Source organism: Arachis hypogaea, chromosome 11, assembly GCF_003086295.3.
Source record: "Arachis hypogaea cultivar Tifrunner chromosome 11, arahy.Tifrunner.gnm2.J5K5, whole genome shotgun sequence".
Classification (NCBI taxonomy): Eukaryota; Viridiplantae; Streptophyta; class Magnoliopsida; order Fabales; family Fabaceae; genus Arachis; species Arachis hypogaea.
Genome location: NC_092046.1, coordinates 71964405 through 71982801, shown reverse-complemented (window position 1 = coordinate 71982801; position 18397 = coordinate 71964405). Strand labels below are relative to the sequence as shown.

The 18397-nt window shown below is 35.8% G+C and overlaps 1 protein-coding gene across 1 annotated transcript; it reads left to right on the top strand.

Annotated features, from left to right (window-relative positions):
* Window positions 1-2651: 2651 nt before the first annotated feature.
* Window positions 2652-4065, top strand: LOC140176141 (uncharacterized). The gene is made up of 3 exons (XM_072206029.1): window positions 2652-3284; window positions 3384-3609; window positions 3704-4065. Exons 1-3 carry the CDS (start codon window positions 2652-2654, stop codon window positions 4063-4065), a joined length of 1221 nt encoding a protein of 406 aa, XP_072062130.1.
* The last annotated feature ends 14332 nt before the right edge of the window (window positions 4066-18397 follow it).

Below are 18397 nucleotides of genomic sequence, written 5' to 3'. Positions count from 1 at the left end.
TATAGCCTTCCTCTTAGGCTCCTTAAGGCCCACTTCTTCTTCCTCTTGCTTTGTGTCTCCCTCATTCTCATGTGGAACTTTAACTACCACTTCTTCCTCATGAATGTCTTCTATTACCCTAGGAGGTATCTCCTCCAATGTAGTCCCCAACCGTAGAGAATGGCGTTGAGACTGTGACGAAGAGAATTCTTGTTTAGCTCGGAATCAATCATCAAAACTGGGATCAATTCATTGGTAGCATAGTCCAAACCAACAATGAATTCTCAAGATCAAATATTAAATCCAATAGAAAATAATCGAGAGTAATGAAACCTCAGGTCGTTCTCCCTTGGAATGCAATTGGAAGTGTTGCTCTTTCAGTTGTGGAGGCAAAAAGGGGTTTTTTGAATCAAAGAACAAAAGATTAACGCTTTGTTTGGTTCAATAGAAAACAGAAAGAAAGAAAATGCAATGAAAGAAAATGGACAGAAAACTTCATTTTCTGTGGTTTGGATGCGAATGGAAATTGGAAGGAAAGGGAAAATAGTGGCGTGGGACCCACGTCCAACTTTTCCTTCCAAAGTTGCGAAGAAAATTAATGACCACTCTACAATGAAAGTAAAATGACAAATTTACCCATACTGTTAACATCGAAGAAAAACTCCTAATGTAAGCTATCTGTTTCTGAAACTTGGAGAGACTTCTCTTCTCCACCGCATCTCATTGTTGTACTCAGACAGTGCTACCGCGACTTCATGTTTGTTCTCCACAAGCCACGGCAGTTTCGTCATCGTTGTGGCAGCTCCTTCTCCTCTTCATCCTTACAAATTCAAGCCAAAGGTGAGTTCTTTTTTGTTCGATATTGTACTTTTTTCAAAAATAAACTGGGAAAATAATCATGCAAATAGTATGTGCTCTTTTTTTTCAACTGAGATCCTCTTGCTTTGGTTTCTTGTTGTTGTTCCTCAAATCTACTGTTTTGTGCATGCTTGCTTGCTAGGGTTTGGCCTGTGAAATCTGGATACTCTATAGAGTTCAACAGTAGAGGGTGCTGCTGCCTAATGTCTGGCTTGTGTGTTGGTGATCCCCGTTTAGGTATTGTTGTTCTATTCAAAAGCTGAATTAATATATATGATACTGTGAATTATTTTCATTATTGATTTCTACATGTTTGATTTCGTAATTTTATTTTTTATTTCTTCTCATCTTTTTAATTGATTTGATTTCTTCATTACCTGCTTCATTTGCAACCAATTGTAGTGATTAACTGAACCAATATTATAGTTATAGTTTATTCAAAAGTCCAAAACTCTCTAAATGGTAAAAAAAATCATAAATTAAAAATTTTTTTTGATGACCCAAAAGCATAAAACATGATTAAAATTGAATACACCCAGTCCCAAATTTCCCATCATGAAAGAGCAAAAAAACTGTAATAACAAGGGAAAAAAGGTCACTTCTTTTAACCAAATAGTGGAAAAAAAATGAATTAGCTGAGAGTGAAAGTGGTTGAACTGGAAGTGAAAAACTTTGTTTATAGAATGCTTAGGTTTTGTTAGGATTTTTTATTTTATTTTATTTGTGAATAAGATCACTTTTAGTTTCAAGTTCAAGTTCAAAGGTTCAAGCTTTGTGTTCGAACTTCAAAGAGAAGGTACTAACTTAAGAGTACCTACATAGGAGTACATATCATCCTTTATCTTTAGAAATTGTTTGTAAATTGCCATTTATTATTTGAGTTTTTAGTTTTGTTTTAGGTTAAGAATTTTTTAATTGAAACGAGGCAAATGAAATAATTAATAAATTATATGGTAAACCGGTAAATAATTAAAGATTAAAAATTTAATACTAAAAATATTTATTGTGTGAAAGTATGTTCATTTTTTCAACGGGTTAGATCTTATCTTTATGATTGTTTTATTTTAAATTTTTGTATTAAAATAACGTGAAAAAAGCGACCATTGCTATAGGTACAAAATATTTGGACATTCCTCTCTTTATGATCTTTGATAGAATTTAAAAAAAATTAATGGACATAGAGCATAGCACATACATGCTGAAACCTTATATTTATTTTGAATGTCATCATGAGTATTTTAGTTCATCTCTCTTTTTATGATGAAATTAAAATTATACAAAAGTTCTTTAAATTAAACGGCTTTTCTTACTTGTCTCTGGCTAAAATGTGTTATTAATTGTCGATGGTTTAGTTGTTACTAATTTCTAAATAGCTAAGCAAAATAGTGTGCTTGTTTCATTGGTGCACTTACAAAGCATTTATTCAACGTATCTTGAACCCATTCTTTCAGAAATTATACTAAATCCTGTGTTGGTTAACTTATTTTTTACCGTGTAAATTAATAAGTGTTGTTGGTAGCTAAGTCCACTTAATTTTGTTGATAAATCAATGCATTAATTAATATGCCATGTGCCTTACAGTGTGTTTATTATTTATGGCAGAGAGCTTTGGCATTGAGTTTGCCATTTAGGCGTTGGAGATAAGTGTCTCATAAAGGTATGTTTATATTGCGTAAGGTGAAACCATATTTTCTCAGCATTTAGTTTCATTTTTTTTTCCTTCAACAAATGAATTGTTAGAATGTGACAAGATATGTTACTTTCTGTTTATTTTTACTATCGATCTGTCCATTCTAAACATTATATTTTCATAGATGGATAACGAAAATATCGAAGATGCTAATTTAGAAGATAGAACGAACGTCATACATGACTTAGAAATTCAAGTACATCAAGTCACTTCTACTGACGTATATCAACCTGAACCAATACAAATCTTAACTCGTGTCAGGGAAGAGTTAGAAAAGAGACAAAATATTTGTGTCACATCTCTTACATATGTTACGGTGCATGCATTGTGTACGTTGGAATTATTATCACGATATAGGCCTAGGCAAATTAATGACGAAAACTTGGAAAGAGAAAACAGGCGTGCTCAGTTAATGATACAGTTATTGAAGTCTGACAAATGTCGAGATGTCATACGTATGAGCCCTGAAGCATTTCAACTGTTGTGTCAAAAGTTAAGAGGAACTGGTAGAGTAAAGGATTCAACTCGATCTACGGTTGAAGAGAAAGTAGCTAAATTCCTACATATTATAGGGCACAATGTGAAAACTAGGACCATGTCTTTCTTCTTTCACCACTCAGGGGAGACAATTAGTCGCCACTTTCACAACGTCCTACATGCTATTCTATCATTAGAGGAAGACTTCTTCAAACAACCGTCTGGTGAGGATGTTCAGTATGAAATATTTCATAATAGTCGATTCTATCCGTTTTTCAAGGTACTAAGTCTTTTGATTTACTTGGTGAATTTTATGTAATTGTCAACGAAATAATTATGAAACTGTTATGTTAATATGTCCATATACTTTCTAAAAAAGGACTGCATTGGAGCCATAGATGGTACTCATAGTCGTGTGAAGGTACCAAGGATGGAAGCCCCTCGTTTTCATGGAAGAAAAGATCACCCCACACAAAATGTGTTAGCTGCCTGCGGGTTTGATATGAAATTCACATATGTGTTGTCTGGTTGGGAAGGAACCGCCTCTGACTCGAGAATTTTAAAAGATGTTCTAAGTAGGGAATATCCACTTCGAATCCCCGAAGGTCTGTAATAGTGTAATTTATAAAATTGTCTACATAAATTCAAATTCATAGAGACAGTATGTCATACTTTAATTTGTGTATACAACTATTGTAGAAAAATTTTATCTAGGGGATGCTGGATTTATGCTAAAGCCTGGGGTATTTACACCATATAGAGGTGTTCGGTATCACCTAAAAGAGTATTCAGTACGTGAGCCCCAAAATCCGAAAGAACTATTCAACCATCGCCATTCTTCATTACGAAATGTCATCGAAAGATGTTTTGGAGTTCTAAAGAAAAGATTCCCAATTATAGCTGGTGACACTGAACCTTATTATTCGTTTGAAACTATGAGAGATATTTTTTTGGCATGTTGTATATTGCATAACTTTTTGATGGGTGTCGATGTTGATCAATCTATAATTGAGGCGATTGACCGAGAATTGCTACAAGAACGCAACATAGACCTCATATAGATATGCAGCAATGCTACGAGATAATATTGCAGCTGAAATGTGGAATGTGTATCAAACTTTATAAGTGATTATGTGATTATATGTTTCCGTTATATGAATATGTAAATATCTGTATTTTACAGTCAGAATTGTTTAATTAGATTTTTTTGAGGGATTTTTTTACAGGTTAAGTAATGCCAAATAAAGAAAACAAAACAACAGAAGCTAATCAACTTTCTAAAGACAACTTAAGATGGTCTGATGAGATAGATAAAGTTCTGTTGAATGCATTAGCAGAAGAAGCGTTGAAAGGTAATAGAAACGATGGCTCGTGGATAACTGAAGCATATGCTAATGTTGTGAAGTCTTTGAGCTTAGCAATAGGCCCACACATAACAAAGAACCACATTAAGAATAGAATGAAGACATTGAAAGATCATTTTGCTGAGGCATATGACTTATTTCATCATTTAAGTGGATTTGCATGGAATCCTGTTACTAGAAAGTTTGAAGCTGAAGAAGAAGTGTGGCAAGACTTTATTAAGATATCTTATACTTTTTTATTACTTATACGAATGACCAAGTTAGTCACAATAACTTTAACATTTATTTATGCAGGAGAAACCACATGCAGAAAAATGGAAGAAAATGCAAATTAAGCATTAGGATACTTTGAAGGAGTTGTTCGGAGCTGATAGAGCTACCGGTAAAGGGGCTGCTACTTCACGAGAAAGACTTCAACAACTTGATAGAGATCACATTGATTTGAATGACTCATTTGAAAACACTGGATTTTCTGACATAGATGTTAATATGGGACATGATACCCCAATATTTTCTACTAATTTAGATTCACCAAGTACTCCTCATAGTCAACCAAATCAATTAGGTGGGACTTCAACGTCAAGAGGAACAAAGCGTAAGTCTCCTATGAATGATTTTTTGGAGGCACAATATGAGAAAGTTGCTTTGGGAATTACTACCATGGCCGATGCTGTCAAAAAGGGTAGTTATCTATCTAGCAAGCTACATGATGTAGCTCAGAGGCAGGTTGAATCAGCTGAGAGACAAGCTTCCGTGGCTGAGAGGCAAGTTTCGGTTGCCGAAAAACAAGTGTCATTAATTGAAAGACAAGTTGCAATTGCTGAAAAAGGGTTAGCTATTATGCAACAAAGTAGGCCTCGCCTTTATAGCGAATCAGATGTATGGGATATGTTGACTGAATTGGGTCTGATTGGTTTAGCTCGAATGCAGTGTTATCAGTTTTCATGTGAAAATAAGAAGAAAAAGTGCCAAATTTTTGGGATCCCACTTGAAATGTGATTGGATGCTCTTTTTCATTTCATGACAGCTGCTGGTGTTCACTTAGGAGATATGGTACTTCCATAAAACGTTAACCGTTAGAGGTATAACTTTTATATGCATTTAATTTCTGATTAATTTCAGGTTATTGCTTTCATTAATTGATTATGTGTTTCTGAGTGCCATCTACTATTGGTATATCTTGATGTATTTAAAGAAGATATCATTTTCTGTTTTATTTATGTTAACCATGGTAGAAAATCATGTTATTTATATATACTTTGAGATTGATTGGTTGTTTAGATAGAAAGACATCGATAAAATAGATTATCATCATCAACTCTGATCTTTGAATTAATTGGTCTTTGTTGTATATGCTCGTGCAGGAATCATAATACTTGAAAATGTTTGGGAACAACAAGTACACTGCTTAGTACAAGTAGCTATCGATCATGTGTTAATATTTTTGACTCGGAGAAACTTTATTCTTTTGAAGTAGGTGGGTACAGATGGCTCAAGCTATGTAGAATTGATTTTTTGGAAGTAGGCGATGACGCTGACCATGAAGAATTACTCTTTTAAAAAGTGTTGTCTGGTGATAAAATAGTACTCTCTATGAGTTCTTTTGGTTATTACTTTTTTGGGCTTTTGTTATATGTTTATAAAAATTGTATATAATTTTTGGTCGTACGTACTTGGAAAGAAATACTACCCACTTTTGATAATATTTTATTTTGTAAATACAATTTAGTGAAACTTTTTTTTTAAATATGCTTAAGGAGATTAATGATATAAGGTATGAGTAGTTTTTATTATTCTTTTACAGGATTATTTATTTATATATTTTTAAAAAGAACAAAATATATTTTTATTTATGACATTAAAAGATAATAGAAAAGAATGAATTCAAAAAAATATTATTGTTAACGAAGATAACACATTAAAATTTTGAAATATAATTTAGATAATTTTTTATTAAAAAATAATTTAAATTCATTGGTATATTATAATTTATATATAACATAAAGAAGGGTATTAATGTAATTTCACTTGGTTATGATTTTCTCTCTTTTTACTTTTCCTTTCATCCAAACACAAGAAAATTTTTCTTCTATTTTCCTTCCATCCATTTTCTCTTCATCCAAACAACATAAAAGAAAATTAACTTTTCCTTTCATTTTCTTTCCTTCCATTTTCTTTCCTTCTATTTTTTTTCCTCTCATTTTCCATCTTCCATCCAAACAAAGTGTAAAGGAACTTAAGAAATGAAAGAACTAAGGAATGATCAAAATTATAATTAATGCAAGTAAAGAGAAGATGAGGTCAAAACTAGTGAAAATGCTATAAATGCACTAAAGAGCCTTGACTTGGGAATGAGGATCTAAGGAATCCTATCATCGCCATAACCACAACTATGGTCATTGTCATGGGTTAGTCTCGCTTAGTTAACCCCAAACATCGAGGAGTAAGTCAAGCAAGCATAATTGACCTTAATCCATAAGTCCTAACCAACTTACCAAACTAGTTGATAAAAGGCTAGCTTCAATGGAAACAAGAGTCAACTAACTCCCCAAGAATTACCACTAAATGTCAGATATTACGACTCTAGTATTCTAGGAACTCAAATCCCAAGCCAAGGTGGGAAAATCTACTCAAAATCTAGAGTTGGCATTTTCACAAACACCTTGTGTGCATAAAAGTAATACATGAAAAATTGCAAAGTAAAATGAAAAACTATAACTAACTATCAACAAAACCAAATATAGACAAGCAATCAAGCATAAAAGAAGCATGAAACATAAAATTCATTGATCAAAACTTCAAGAAATACAAAATTACAAATATGAATAAAGTAACTTGAACCATAGGAAAATAAAAATAAAGACAATGTAATTAAAGAGGAAATTGAGAATACTTACAATTAAAGAAGCAAAATCCAAAATTAAAGCTTACTATAAAATGCTACATGAATCCTAATTAAAACCCTAAGAGAGCTCTCCCTAATCTACACTACTCCTACTCCTACTATGTAAAACTATGGAAAATAAAATCTTAGTCCTAATTCCTTCATATGTGTTGAATTCCCCTTCATATAGCACTCCAATTCAGCCTCCAAGCCTTCCAAAATGGGCCAAAAGGCCTCAGAAAATGCGTTGCACGTGTTTCATTAATGAAATCATGTGTTGGGTCCTGTGCGTACGCACAGATGTGTGCATACACACACTTGGCTGAAAGTTGACCTCTGCGTATGCACATGTGCTTGTGCGCACGCACACTTTGCTGTGTGTGCTTTTCCTTGTTTTCTTCATGTTTTCTCCCTTATACATGCTTTCTTCCACTTTTGGCTATCCATTATTGCCTAATTGACCTGAAATCACTCAGCAAACATGTCATGGCATCAAATGAAATAAAAGTGGAATTAAATTGTTTATTTCAAGCACAAAATTGTATGTTTTCACTTTTAGGATCAAATTGGGAACAAAACACAAAAGTATACTATTTTGGTGCTTAAGTGTGAGTTCATGTGCTAGAGTCCATCCAAATTGAGTCGAAATATCTCATCAAATATGGACTCATCAATTTCCCTACACTTAAATAATATCATGTCCTCATGCTAAACCAACAAGGAGAATGATAAAAAAGGGGCAATCAACTTATTAAATGCAACTACCTTTATGCATGCAAGTATGTATATACTATCCATACCTATATATCTATCTATAGTATCTAATGAAATTAGTGAAAACAAACAATCAAATTCCCAAGCAAGTATAGACATATAGGGCTTAGCAAGGAATTAATTCAATGCAATCAAAATTCTAAAGAATTGATTCACTCATTAAAAAATGAAATAACTTGAAAGAATACATGATAAGAGGCATGGAAACATAGAATTGAGTAATTGAACCCTAACTAGATGTGTATACGCTCTAATCACTCGGTGTCTAAGGGTTAATCACTCAAGTCTCCTCCTAATCATGCTCTCAAGGTTTTTCTTTTCATCTAACAATCAATAACAAGTGATGCATGAATGCAATTATCATGAGGACTTCATATGGTTGTAATGGGGTTAGGGTAAAGATGGGATAGATATGGCCAAGTGGACTAAAATGGTTTTAATCCTCGATTAGTTTAAGTATCCAACTCAACCTATATCAACCAAATCAAAATAAAATGGAATCCTACCTTCCATCATTTCTTTTTTTTTTCACAAACACTCATGTATGATTTATCAATCACATCACATATGCATTTCTTATTCATTTCCTTTCACTTAGGGTAACTTTCATTCCCTTTGTTTTTGAAAATAAAATGCATATGATTTTAGTAGTTCATACATGATTGTTCCCATTTTCCAAAATTTTCAATGAAATACCCAAATTTAATATTTTCATTCACTACCAATGTTTCCCGAAATTCCCCTACACTTAAATGGAACACACACCTTCACCTAAGCTAATCAAGGATACAATCCAAGGTAAATCATGGTTTTCCACTTAAGGTTGTGATGTGCTAATATCAAGAACAACGGGGTAGATAAAGCTCAAAAGGGGTTAACAATGGTAGATGCAAATGGTAGGTTATATAGGTAAAGTAAGCTTTTATCAAAGATGGCCTCAATCATGCTCAATGCAATTCAAAACATCAACCATTGGAAATAAAAAATCAAGTAAAACCGAGATTACAATCATAGAAGAGATATAATATTCAATGAACAAAGTTAGTGGTTAGAATGTGTAACCACTCATTATAGCCCAAAACTCACAAGGTATTTGTTCTTTACTCTTCTATGTTCCATAAAGAAATCATTCAAGCAAGTTTGAAAACAATTTTCTCAATTAATTTAATAGAATTCCCTTGAAACAAAACTCTTGAAAATCTTCATTATTTTTCAGCAAAACTTATTTCCTATATGTATGTATGTTGTGTTGGATACAAATTTTTTTTTCAAAATTTCCTAGTTCTTTCCCAAATTTTCAACAAGCATAAAGTAACATGAACAATTAGGATCAAGGTAAACTAGGCATATGCTATTTACCTCATCTGATCACAATCCATATCTATACTATATACCAAGCAATATAAAGATGCAATATGTATATATATACCAAAACGAAAGTGCAATACTAAAGATAACTAGAAACAACTAATATATATACACAAACTAAAGTACTAAAATGTAGTGCATAAGACAAAATATCAGAAATATCTACAAAAGAGCAAAATAAAAGCTGAGAATAAACTAAATGACAAGTGTTTAGGAGAGAATGTTTACACCCAAAAATCGTAGATCCTCCCCCACACTTAAATCATGCACGGTCCTCCGTGCTAAAAAAATCGGACGGTGGTGATCAACCATGAGAAGCTCTACCATCGGATGGTGGTGGGTGGTGATAACGCTGATAAATAATGATGGCACGGGAAGTCTCTGTGGTGGTCTCAGCTGCCGGCTCTTCAACTGCCTAGTTAGCTATCTCTACCGCCATTTCTACTATCTGCTCGGCTCCAGCTGCCGGCTCCTCAACTCTCTGATCTACTACCTCATCAACCGTGGGCACCGCCGGTCTCTACTCAGGGGACTCAACTGCCTGGCCAGCTTCAGCTGCTGGCTCATCCAATGCCGGCTCCTCTGTCTTGGCCTCAGGCTCTGGCATATCTGGAGGAGGTGGCCCAGAGTCTTTACCCTCGAACTTCGCCACTATCCACTGGAAGCGGCGAGTGTTGCAGTGCTTGAAATGGTAGAGGAGCTGAATGATCTCCCAACCCAGCTCATAAGGTGTCTGAAGTCGGGGTGTGGGTGCGGGAGCTGTAGGAGGTGCTGAGGGCTTACTGATGAAGACAGACGTCCAGTCTGTTGGGCGTCTCTCCACTCCAGATAAAGCGGCTAATCTGGTGATCATCGATGGGAAGGGAATATTATATTTCTGTTGTTGGTTTACCTTCCACATCGAATCTCTGATAAGGGAAAGAACAGAGATCCTCTTCCCTTCCAGAATAGCCCAAAGCAAAACTGCCACACGGACCCTAATGTGCATGGCATGCGTGCTCGGTAGGATATAGTCGGTGATCTGCTGCCAGATCCTTGCCTCAGGATTTAGGTCAGTGCATGCAATGCTCAATGAAACCGCCTTATCCCCTTTGCTGTACTCCCATCTGGCCTCAGATAGGCTAATCTTTTTTAGAACCACATCTAAAGAAAGCTTGCCCGTTGTTAATTCCTTCACTATCTAAGGATAGGCATCACGAGCCGGAGGAATATGCAGAATATCCAAGAGGGCCTCTAAAGCAGTATCAGAGGTGTCCAATGTGACACCTCTCAGAAAAACAGTTGGGGTGTCCCTCTTTAGGAAAATTCCGTAGAATTCCTTAACCTGGTGTTCATTGACTTCCACCGGATCGAATTCTACGAATTTCCAATGGTAAAAATTTAATCTATTAAGAATCTGATCCGCATATTTCTCGGACAAGTTCAGCTTTCTCTTGTAGTGAAAGGCTTGTTTTTCCAGTTTCTTGTATTGTTCTTGGGCTTCAGCATTAATGAATGTGTCCGGTTGGTTACTTGGAGGCACAGGAGGAGGACGAGCCAAGGGATTGGCTTTCTCTTTTCCTTTGCGAGCCATCCTGAAAAAGACAAAAAAAAAAAGAAAAAAAGAGAGTACAACTCAGGAGAAACAGATAAAAATCACAGAAAAAAAGAAGGAAACAGTAAAACAATTCAAATAAGAGCCAATAAAGTAAGCAACACTCAATTAAGGGAAAACATGTATAAAACAGTTAATTGCTCAAAAAGAGGTGTATTTTCCCAAAATCAAGTGACCTAAGTAACATAAAAGAGAATGAACAACAACTAAAGCATATATATGACTTAGGTGTGCAATGCAAGTGAATTGAATTGAAAGAAATTGATTATTGCAGTTTGGCATTTGAATTTTGAAGAATTAGAAAAAATTGGCACAAAAGGCAATTATCAAAGCCATAATAAAAGCATGCAAATATTCATGTTGAGAAGATAAGAAATGATCACATATACATAACTTCTTGTCCAAAGCAATACCCGATTGAGAAACAGATTGCATTGCTCAAAAACATAAAGGAACTAGTTGCTATGTATGTGGTTATTCAATTTTGTAACAGCTTGATGGATAGGCAATAGCATCAATTCACTAAACACAATCATGCTATGCACTTAGAATGTACTAAACAAAAATGGTCTTAGCCTAGTATTCTAACACAGCTGCAAGTTGCAAGTGCAGTTTCATTTTTTTCAAAAAATTCAATGACTAAGTACATGATTACAGAGTGTCTAGTAAAGTAAGATATCCACAGCAAAGATTGACATCAAACACCAGAATCACAATGGTAAAGTCCAATTCAGTTTGATGTTTCAGCAAAAGTTTCACAGGGTGCATGATCATAATTAAAACTCAGGCAGCATCCAAATCAACAGAAATTTGCACAGGTAAGAAATTATCAATGCAAAATAGGAAGAAAATTTAAAACCTATGCTGATCAGACACAAAAGTTGAATAAAAAATTCAATTCAGGCATTATATCAAGCATGTTATGTGCATTAGTGAAAAATAGCATTCACAGTTCATACACAGCAGCATTCATAGTTCATACAAAGCAGCATTCACCCAAAAATCCAAAAATAATCAGTCAATCAACAGCATTCAGTCCAGAAACAGAAGTTATCTAACCTAAAGCCACCTAGTTACTAGAATAGAAATTAAAGTCAGGTAAAGAAAGAAAATGCAACAAAAATAGTAAGGAGTAGGTTACAGGGAAGAAAATGGAAATTGTTATGCAGAGGGAGAGAGAAGAAGAAATGGATGGAGAAGGAGGGTGGTGGTTGCGCGGTCGTGGTGGCACAGAAACTTGCCACCGCTGATGGTGTCTCGCCAGGCTAGGAGGCGCGAACGGTGACTTGGCGCTGGCTAGGGCTACTGTCGCGCAGAGACAGGGAAGATAAGAGGGGGCAATGTAGAAGAGAGAGAAGAAGAAAAAAGGAAGAGAGAGAGAGAGAGGGTCGGCGATGGTTGCCGGCGGTGAAGCGGTTGGATGGAGGTGGTGGCATTGGCTAGGGTGGTCTGGATTAGGGGCTGGGTTGGTGGGATTCAGAGAAAAGAAGAATACGAAAGAAAGGGTTGAGGTGTTTCGGGAAACTGAAGCGCGAGTGTTCTTCTTTTCGAATTAACGTTCGAAAAGAACCTCGTGCGTACGCACAAGGTTGTGTCAGACGCACACAAGGACGAAGGAAAGGGGTATGCGCGTGCACAGCAGGGTGCGGATGCTGCGGACAGAAGAGGTATCGCAGCCTGTGCGGACGCACAGGGTCATGTCCGGATGCACAGGAGGAAAGAAGGGGTTGCAATCCCACGCACAAGAGGTGCGTGTGCTGCGATCAGAGGGGTTGCCAAGGTCTGTGCAGGCGTACATATCTATGTGCGCGCACATGTGGCTTTTTTTTTTAAGGTGATCAGGTTGAAGTGTACGCTCGCACGCTAGGTGTGCGGATGCACAGGGGGAAAGGAATGTAGTGTACACACGCACAAGGTGTGCGTGTGCTGCGAACAGAGGAAGTGTGTAGGATTATGCGTGCGCACATTGCTGTGCGTACGCATAGGGATGGAAAAACAGGGGAACTGTGCGCGCGCACAAGTCTGTGCAAATGTATAGGTCTCTGTTCCTGCAACAAAAATTTTACCTCTAAGGCATCAAACTTGATATCCAAAATAGGTTTTTGATGAGCGGATAATTTATACGCTTTTTGGCATTGTTTTTAGGTAGTTTTTAATAGGATCTAGCTACTTTTTCGTATATTTTTATTAGTTTTCAAGCAAAATTCACATTTCTGGACTTTACTATGAGTTTGTGTGTTTTTCTATAATTTCAGGTATTTTCTGACTGAAATTAAGGGACTTGAGCAAAAATCTGATTCAGAGGCTGAAAAAGGACTGCAGATGCTGTTGGATTCTGACCTCCCTGCACTCGAAATAGATTTTCTGGAGCTACAAAAACCAAATTAGCGCGCTCTTAATTGCGTTGAAAAGTAGACATCCTGGGCTTTCCAGCAATGTATAATAGTCCATACTTTGAACGAGTTTAGACGACGCAAACTGGCGTTTAAACGCCCACTTCCTGCCTTATTCTAGCGTTAAACGCCAGAACTGAGTTACAAGCTGGAGTTAAACGCCCAAACTGGCACCAAAGGTGGTGTTTAAATCGAAGAAGAGTCTCTACACGTGAAAGCTTCAATGCTCAGCCCAAGCACACACCAAGTGGGCCCCGGAAGTGGATTTCTACATCAATTACTTATTTCTGTAAACCATAGGTTTCTAGTTCATTATAAATAGGACTTTTTACTATTGTATTAGAGGTCTTGGTCATTCTAGTTCCCCCTCTGGGGCCGAAGCCAATGAACACTATTATCACTTATGTATTTTCAATGGTGGAGCTTCTACACACCATAGATTAAGGTGTAGAGCTCTGTTGTACCTCGAGTATTAATACAAAGTACTATTATTTTTCTATTCAATTCAAGCTTATTCTTATTCTAAGATATACATTCGCACACAAGAACATGATAAATATGATGATTATGTGACACTCATCACCATTCTCACCTATGAACGCGTGCCTGACAACCACTTCCGTTCTACATGCAAACAAGCTTGAATGTGTATCTCTTGGATTTCTAATCTAAGATTAAAACCTTTGTGGTATAGGTGATGAGCGGATAATTTATACGTTTTTTGGCATTGTTTTTAGTATGTTTTTAGTAGAATCTGGTTACTTTTAGGGATGTTTTCATTAGTTTTTATGTTAAATTCACATTTTTGGACTTTACTATGAGTTTGTGTGTTTTTCTGTGATTTCAGGTATTTTCTGGCTGAAATTGAGAGACTTGAGCAAAAATCAGATTCAGAGGTTGAAGAAGGACTGCTAATGCTGTTGGATTCTGACCTCCCTGCACTCAAAGTGGATTTTCTGGAGCTACAGAACTCAAAATGGCGCAATTTCAATCGCGTTGGAAAGTAGACATCCAGGGCTTTCCAGCAATATATAGTAGTCCATACTTTGAACGAGTTTAAATGACGTAAAAGGGTGTTGACGCCAGTTCTACGTTGCTGTCTGGAGTTAAACGCCAGAAACAAGTCACAAACCAAAGTTGAACGCCAGAAATACGTTACAACCTGGCATTCAACTCTAGAAAGAGCCTCTGTACGTGTAACATTCAAGCTCAGCCCAAGCACACACCAAGTGGGTCCCGGAAGTGGATTTATGCATCAATTACTTACTTCTGTAAACCCTAGTAGCTAGTTTATTATAAATAGGACTTTTTACTATTGTATTAGACATCTTTGGACGCCTAGTTCTTAGATCAGAGGGGCTGGCCATTCGGCCATGCCTGGACCTTTCACTTATGTATTTTCAACGGCAGAGTTTCTGCACTCCATAGATTAAGGTGTGGAGCTCTGCTGTTCCTCATGAATTAATGCAAAGTACTACTGTTTTTCTATTCAATTCGACTTATTCCGCTTCTAAGATATTCATTCACACTTCAACCTGAATGTGATGAACGTGACAATCATTATCATTCCCTATGAACGCGTGCCTGGCAACCACTTCCGTTCTACCTTAGATTGAATGAGTATCTCTTGGATCTCTTAATCAGAATCTTCGTGGTATAAGCTAGATTGATGGCGGCATTCATGAGAGTCCGAAAAGTCTAAACCTTGTCTGTGGTATTCCGAGTAGGACTCTGGGATTGAATGACTGTGACGAACTTCAAACTCGCGAGTGTTAGGCGTAGTGACAGACGCAAAATGAGGGTGAATCCTATTCCAGTATGATCGAGAACCGCAGATGATTAGCCGTGCTGTGACAGAGCATTTGGACCATTTTCACAAGAGGATAGGATGCAGCCATTGACAAAGGCGATGCCACCAGACGATTAGCCATGCAGTGACAGCGCATCGGACCATTTTCCAGAGAGGATAAAAAGTAGCCATTGACAAAGGTGATGTCCTTACATACAGCCAGCCATGGAAAGGAGTAGGATTGATTGGATGAAGACAGCAGAAAAGCAGAGGTTCCGAGGAACGAAAGCATCTCTATGCGCTTATCTGAAATTCTCACCAAAGATTTACATAAGTATTTCTATCCTTATTTTATTATTTATTTTCGAAAACTCCATAACTATTTTATATACGCCTGACTGAGATTTACAAGATGACCATAGCTTGCTTCATACCAACAATCTCCATGGAATCGACCCTTACTCGCGTAAGGTTTATTACTTGGATGACCCAGTGCACTTGCTGGTTAGTTGTGCGAAGTTGTGATAAAAAGTTGGGATTACAATTGGGCGTACCATGTTGATGGCGCCATTGATGATCACAATTTCGTGCACCAAGTTTTTGGCGCCGTTGCCGGGGATTGTTTGAGTTTGGACAACTGACGGTTCATCTTGTTGCTCAGATTAGGTAATTTTCTTTTTGTTTTATTTTCAAAATTTTTTAAAAAAAATCTTTCAAAGATTTCTCATCTGTTTTCGAAAATTATTCTAAAGTTTTTAAGAATGAATTCTAGAGTTTCATGAAGCATGTTGAAGCCTGGCTGGCTGTAAAGCCATGTCCAATTCTTCTGGATAGGGTATGTCAGGCGTGTCATGTCTGAGTTACATACTAAAGCTTGGCTGGCTATTAAGCCATGCCTGACCCTTTGATTGGAGCTTTAGACTAAAGAGCATAAGATTCCTGGAATTCATATTAAAAATTTTGGAATCCTTATTTTTCTTTTTCAAAATGATTTTCGAAAAAAAAATTTAAAAGAAAATACAAAAAATCATAAAATCATAAAAATAAAAAATATTTCATGTTTCTTGTTTGAGTCTTGAGTCAAGTTGAAAGTTTGGTGTCAATTGCATATTCATCTTGCATTTTTCGAAAAATTCATGCATTCATAGTGTTCTTCATGATCTTCAAGTTGTTCTTGGTAAGTCTTCTTGTTCGATCTTGATGTTTTCATGTTTTGTGTCTTTTCTTATTTTTCATATGCATTCTTGCATTCATAGAGTCTAAACATGAAAGATTTCTAAGTTTGGTGTCTTGCATGTTTTCTTTGCATATAAAAAATTTCAAAAATAAGTTCTTGATGTTCATCTTGACATTCAAAGTGTTCTTGGTGTTCATCTTGACATTCATAGCATTCTTGCATGCATTCATTGTTTTGATCTAAAAATTTTCATGCATTGCATCATTTTTATGTTTTTCTCTCTCATCATTAAAAATTCAAAAATCAAAAAAAATATCTTCCCCTTTTTCTCTCTTAAAATTTCAAAAATTAGATTTGACTTTTTCAAAAATTTTTAAAATCTAGTTGTTTTTATGAGTCAAATCAAACTTTCAATTAAAAAAAATCTTATCTTTTTCAAAAATCTTTTTTTCAAAAATCAAATCTTTTTCATTTTTCTTAGTTATTTTCGAAAATTATAAAAATATTTTTCAAAAATTTCAAGTTTGTTACTTGCTTGTAAAGAAAGATTCAAACTTTAAGTTCTAGAATCATATCTCATGATTTCTTGTGAATCAAGTCATTAATTGTGATTTTAAAAATCAAACCTTTTTCAAAACTAATTTCAATCATATCTTTTCAAAAATATCTTCTTATCATATCTTTTTCAAAAATTTTATTTCAAAATATCTTTTCTAACTTCCTAACTCCTTATCTTTTCAAAATTTGTTTCAACTAACTAACTAAATTTTTGTTTGTTTCTTATCTTTTTCAAAACTACATAACTAACTCTCTCTCTCTCTAATTTTCGAAAATATCTTCCTTCTTTTTCAAAATTTCTTTTTTATTGACTAATTATTTTAATTTTTGATTTTAATTTTCGAAAAATTACTAACCTTTTTCAAAAATTATTTTCGAAAATCACTAACTCTTTTTCAAAAATTATTTTTGAAAATCCTCTTTCTCTCTCATATCCTTCTCTTTACTTATTCATCTACTAACACTTCTCTTCATCTCACATCTCTGCTCTCCTCACCCTTGTGTTTCTTTCTTTACATTACATTCTTTGTCTCCCTCTTTTCTTCTACTCACACAGGGACCTTTATACTGTGGTAAAAAGGATCCCTATTATTATTTTTCTGTGCCCTCTTCTTTGTCATATGAGCAGGAGCAAGGACAAGAATATTCTTGTTGAAGCAGATCCAGAACCTGAAAGGACTCTGAAGAGAAAACTAAGAGAAGCTAAATTACAACAATCCAGCAAGCACCTTTCAGAAATTTTTGAACAGGAAGAAGAGATGGCAGCCGAAAATAATAATAATGCAAGGAGGATGCTTGGTGACTTTACTGCACCTAATTCCAATTTACATGGAAGAAGCATCTCCATCCCCACCATTGGAGCAAACAACTTTGAGCTGAAACCTCAATTAGTTTCTCTGATGCAGTAGAACTACAAGTTCCATGGACTTCCATCTGAAGATCCTTTTCAGTTATTAACTGAATTCTTACAGATATGTGATACTGTTAAGACTAATGGAGTAGATCCTGAAGTCTACAGGCTCATGCTTTTCCCTTTTGCTGTAAGAGACAGAGCTAGAGTGTGGTTTGACTCTCAACCCAAAGATAGCCTGAACTCTTGGGATAAGCTGGTCACAGCTTTCTTAGCCAAGTTCTTTCCTCCTCAAAAGCTTAGTAAGCTTAGAGTGGATGTCCAAACCTTCAGACAGAAGGAAGGTGAATCCCTCTATGAAGCTTGGAAGAGATACAAGCAACTGACCAGAAAGTGTCCTTTTGACATGCTTTCAGAATGGACCATCCTGGATATATTCTATGATGGTTTATCTGAGCTATCAAAGATGTCATTGGATACTTCTGCAGGTGGATCCATTCACCTAAAGAAAATGCCTACAGAAGCTCAAGAACGCATTGACATGGTTGCTAATAACCAGTTCATGTACACTTCTGAGAGGAATCCTGTGAGTAATGGGACGCCTATGAAGAAGGGAGTTCTTAAAATTGATACTCTGAATGC

Excerpts from the sequence above, each read along its gene's own strand:
- LOC140176141 (XM_072206029.1), top strand. The coding sequence starts at position 2,652 with ATGGATAACGAAAATATCGAAGATGCTAATTTAGAAGATAGAACGAAC. Across the intron at positions 3,285-3,383 it reads GATTCTATCCGTTTTTCAAG|GACTGCATTGGAGCCATAGA; the intron begins GTACTAAGTCTT and ends TTTCTAAAAAAG. Across the intron at positions 3,610-3,703 it reads TCCACTTCGAATCCCCGAAG|AAAAATTTTATCTAGGGGAT; the intron begins GTCTGTAATAGT and ends CAACTATTGTAG.